The sequence below is a fragment of the Rutidosis leptorrhynchoides genome, chromosome 2 (genome assembly GCF_046630445.1).
Source record: "Rutidosis leptorrhynchoides isolate AG116_Rl617_1_P2 chromosome 2, CSIRO_AGI_Rlap_v1, whole genome shotgun sequence".
NCBI classification, from domain to species: Eukaryota; Viridiplantae; Streptophyta; class Magnoliopsida; order Asterales; family Asteraceae; genus Rutidosis; species Rutidosis leptorrhynchoides.
In genome coordinates this window covers 385946693-385952002 of record NC_092334.1, presented here as the reverse complement: position 1 = coordinate 385952002, position 5310 = coordinate 385946693, and the positions used below count along the sequence as shown (strand labels likewise).

General features: G+C 35.7%; 1 protein-coding gene across 1 annotated transcript; it reads right to left on the bottom strand.

The window, feature by feature from the left end:
• Nucleotides 1-1821: 1821 nt before the first annotated feature.
• Nucleotides 1822-5049, bottom strand: LOC139892137 (probable pectin methylesterase CGR2). Its single transcript, XM_071875177.1, has 7 exons — nucleotides 4966-5049; nucleotides 4135-4308; nucleotides 4014-4053; nucleotides 3497-3535; nucleotides 2877-3251; nucleotides 2722-2777; nucleotides 1822-2208 (listed from the first exon to the last, which is right to left on the bottom strand). The coding sequence occupies exons 2-7, from the start codon at nucleotides 4255-4257 to the stop codon at nucleotides 2056-2058; spliced, it is 786 nt and encodes a 261-aa protein (XP_071731278.1). The 5' UTR covers nucleotides 4258-4308; nucleotides 4966-5049; the 3' UTR covers nucleotides 1822-2055.
• Between the last annotated feature and the right edge of the window lie 261 nt (nucleotides 5050-5310).

Sequence of the window (5310 nt, the reverse complement as noted above, 5' to 3'; positions counted from 1 at the left end):
TTTAAAATCGACAAACCGGTCATTAAACGGTAAAAACCCCCCTTTATAATAATAATATTACTTATATATATGTTTGTATTTTTATAAAAGTAAACTAATATAGCGTTACGCTTTGTTTAAAGATTTCCCTGTGGAACGAACCGGACTTACTAAAAACTACACTACTGTACGATTAGGTATACTGCCTATAAGTGTTGTAGCAAGGTTTAAGTATATCCATTCTATAAATAAATAAATATCTTGTGTAAAATTGTATCGTATTTAATAGTTTTTCCTAGTAAAATATAAACTATTTCGTATACACCTCGCATAACATCAACGCCACCTTCAAGACCACGCCAACCTGACTAGCAAGCTTCTTGATACTTTCAACCGAAACAAATTTGGCTGGAATGCCTCGCAGCTCGACCCACACAAACCTTAAGAACTCATCAGACTTAGAAGCAAAGGGCACCACCAAAATGAAACTGGAATCCGAGGCATGGACAAGGACATTGGCATACGTAACTGAATCGTTACACACTACAACACATCCGTAAGTACCCAATTTTCTATACTTTGAAATCACAACCTTGCACTCAAGAAGAAAACTCTTCACCTTCTCCTCCAATAAAGGGACATAATCGAACAGGAAGATACTTCGATCTAGGGACACAACCACATCACGATTCGGCACAAGAGAAATAGAGGATCGAGATCGGACAGATTCCCTCCCAAACCCAACATGACCTTCACTCCGCCTAATCGGCCATCTGACATAAATAGGTCGTCCAAAAACCTTCGATCCATTCGACGAATGAACCGCCACAGACGCGTGTGCAGGATCAATGAACGAGATGAATGCAAATCGTCGTAAGGACCAAGATTTAATTTCCTTAATTGGCCCGATTTTACCGAATGCGTCATCAAGCATGTTATGTGATATCCTCTCCAATCTTCCAATAAAGTTGGTGTCACCACAACGTGACTCCAAGGATGTATTAGTAGCATCCACACAAACCGAACCTCCACCATTGTTAAGCACATCCACCAGAGTATTATTAGAGAGAGAAATGGACATTACCTTGAAAAGGAACAGCACCTCCGGTTACAGGAGAAGGGTGTTGAGTAGTGGAGGGGTTGGATTTATGTGCATATATGCATTTTTAAGTACTCTGTATATTTCTACAAATCAACGTGTTCTGCATTCAACTTCTTTAAGATATTATCTGATCTACTTTCCTGATCATGAACAACTTAACTAGTAGGATAATCTCGGCCATAACTTCGTAGCTCCTAATCTTGCATATTTAGGATGAACCTTGCTATGTAATTCCCTAATTATGTGTTTATCATCCAATTGTTTCTGTATTTGAATTTTTGAGAAACAACAAGAATATGTATATAATGAACTTTGGGTCAAACTATGAAGATTAACTAGACATTCTAGCATATCAGTTTATTCCTATTGAGAACAAAAAAAAATTAACACAAAGATTTGCCGGATGTATGTCTACAAAATTCATGCATACGCGTTTTCCGGATGTCTTCAATCTTCATGGACACGGTCTCTCTACGTTCAGGTAGATATATGATTGTGTACACCTTAATCATATCACCGGATTTGGGTATTAGTTGTATGCATCCAACATTTGAAGATTATAAAATCTTAATAATTAAAATGAATAGTATCACAACCTATAAACTTAAAGAGGATATTATCTTGGATCCTATTCACCCAAAACATATGCTATCATCAATCAACTTGACTACATGAATTTTGGTATGTTGCATGATGATTCCAGAGTACAATTCATTCAAACATCAAACAAAAGTATTACGTATATAGAACTTGTTATTTGTTTTTAAATGAATAATTATAAGCTATAAGCTATTGAGTCGTGTTCATAAAATACAAAGAGTTGGTATAAATAACAGCATAAAGGTGGAGATCGAATCAAAATCTTCCACCAAATCGATCCAAGAACAGCAGATCTATCTATATGTGAGTCGGACTATTCTTTCTCCGACTAAAAAGGCTGGCGAATATAATTATGAGTTGTTAGTATCTCATCGCTAGTGGTACGAATTCAAGTGGAAAACTTGACATTTTGGCTTGTATGAGCTCTTGGCAGCAGCCTGCTCAAACTTCTTAGCTGCCGATTCATTCTCTTCGAGGCTTGTTTGGACGAAAAACCGGGCCCACCAAGTCGCACTCCGCATTTTAGCCTTCATAAATTCACATTTAAATTGTCATTCATACATCATAAAGCTGTTTAAAATTGATCTCACCCACTGTTCGCTAAGAGGTGAAAAAAGTACAAGTGTTCTTTGCATTTCAACGACAACCCTAAGGGTTGTCGTTAGGAAAAAGATATTTCTAACGATAACCGTTAGGGCTATCGTTAAGGAGCACTAGTGTGTTGTACAAAGCGGTTAATGTTGACTTTTATATGGCGGTTAGTAAAAGTACAAGTCATTTTTGCACCTTAACAACAACTGTAAGGCAGTCGTTAGAAAAATCCGTTAATAATTAGATCATATTATTGTAATAACATTTTTTTTAAATCGTCCATACCAAATTTATTATTAATGCTTTTCATTTTCCAACAAAAAATTGGTAACATGAGCACTCAAGCTTGCCCAGCCCATTCTGACCCTTACTCAAACTTGATCCATTTCAGCCCAATACCATTACCCAACCCACCCATATTGCCACCTCTAATCTCAACAGCTTCTTACCGGGCGTCCAAATCTTGATGCTTGAGAGAGTTTAGCTTTTGAACTACTCGGTTTACCTGAAATAACACAATGTTGCAAGTGATTTAAATGGTACCCATTATACAAGATTACAAAACAAATAACTTCAATTACAGTTATAAGTTATAGCAGCTTACCTGTAAAGATAACAAGATTTTGAGCAGAAACTCTTGCCAAATCTGGAAGGGTTTTGTTGAGATACTTGGGAGATAAATAATCAACTGAATCAGAAACTATGATCAAAGAAAACGATTTAGCCCTGTATGCTAAAGGGAATTTGATGTCAGCAACCCGAACAAGACCCTTGCGCACGAGACTTCTGCAAGAAACATCAGTTTCCTCGATATCATACGGTTCCACACCCCACGCTTCAGTGTCTTTGTCTTTAGTCAACTCAGATACAACTGAGCAAGTATCGGGCCCCACATGCAATACTTTGTGCATGCTATCACCGTACGTTTTCTTTAAAATAGGTATAGCTCTATGAACATCAAACGTGCAACTGAAGTCTCCTGAATAAGTTTACAGAATTTTAGTAGGTCTAATCCATAACACAAGCATTGTGAAGAAAACAAATTAAATTTGAAACCCAAGTCTAATATTAAAGAAACACTTGATATAAGTGCAAAGTAGGTTGTCACCTCGAGATTAGTCTGCTCGCAAAGCGAGTAAGAAACTTATGCCCGAAAGGGAACCCAAAAAAAACAAAAGTTCAAGTGTGTGATCATTTATGGTAATAAGAATCCTGTGACATTACCTTCAATTTTGCTAAATGCTTTATAGTCGCTAGATCCACCTGCATTACAAGATCATATACAGTATATAAGAAGCAAGATATATACACATATAAACCATCCAAGATAGCCTAGTGGTTGGGGTCCTGATATTTCACAAGAGGTCTCAGGCTCAAACCTCACTAGCAACATATCTTAAGTGTCCAGAAAACGGGTCGGAAACGTTTACGGGACCCACTCACCTAACCGGGTAGCTCGTTTTATTGTTTACTTTATATCATTTCATTGACAATTCCATTCAGAATAAAAAAAAGATAATATTTCTCTTTCTTATGATAATAATAAAAAAAAAGGGGGTCTTTAGTATCAATTTTAAGTAGGCAACTTTTTCAAATATGAAGTATCAACATTTGTAATATGGAATCATTCCTTACAGGTTTCATCTTTGGAAAGCCTTATCCGTATACATATACACATATAAGCTAACCTATTATGAACCTATAGGATCAAGAATCTACTAGTAACCAGATTAGTACAAACCTGAGCCCTTATAAACATAGCCAATCACAAGGACTGTTCCCTGTAACACACGAATCAAATTATGTTTAGTTTGTGAAATGTACTAATATCAAATAAAGAAGAATATTAATATTAAACTTACAAGTAATACAAGAACAATGGATAACAGAGGTGACGCTTGTGATTTCGAATGAAAAATTCCCCCTAGTGGATTGCTCCCACTACCCACCAACCGTCGTGTGCCGTTTCCAGGTCTTCTTGACATGATTATTTTAGTGTCAACTGTAAAGTATTCAACCTAAAAAGGCTCTACACTCTGCCATTATAGATGAGTAAAAACAGACAATAAGCACAGTTAGTAACACTCTAGCTTCAAAAAACAATATCATAAAGAAGAAAGAATCAAACGTAGGTTTAGTTTGGTACTTTTCAGATTCAGATTTGAAATTTTTTAATGTTATCATCCCAAAATGTTATATATAATACAATATCATAACCTAAGGAGTACATTACATGTTGATGCAAGAACAATTTAGGTCTGCAGGCCCAGCACTAAAATTTCATTAACTTATGTTTCTTAATGATTATGAATCAGGGACAAAATCTATCAAGATTCAAGAGGGTATGTAAGGATAAATAGAAAAAGGCAACTTATATCACATTATTGCTTAGATTACTGTATACACCTGATACATGAAATTACATATAAAAAAGGGAACTTTTTTCCTGTTTGACTAGATAAAATTCATTTGATTGAAAAAAGCTATAATTAGTACTTTCCCCAAATGGAAAGACAACATATTGGACATGAATCTCCATAACTAGTGTCAGATTGAATGAAAAATTCAAGATTTAGAAAACCCATGAACATGATAAGATCATATAACTAACATACATATTTATAGAAGAGTAGTTGATTTGATATTAAGATTGAATTGGAAGAAATAGTAGTGCAATTTGATAAAGTACAAACCTTTGATGAATGAAAAGTGTTAATGGATCTTGGATCTGTTGAGTTGTGTTATTATACAGAAAAATGGTATGAGAGTGTGTGAATATGAATGGATTTAAAGGTTCAAAAACTAGACAGAATAAAAGGAAGGGGTGTTACGCTGGGCGTGGGCCCCCATAATGCAGATTTTAGATCTTGTTTCGTTGGTGTCGGCAGTACATTACTAGTCGGTGTTTACATTTCCTTTTTATCTAAATACATCGGTAAAAAAAACAGTATAATAGCTATTTCATCGTTAACCGGTTTCATCGAGGTTTGAGATCCTACGTGTTTCACCGGCCACCGCTCTTACACTCAGGCGAAGGA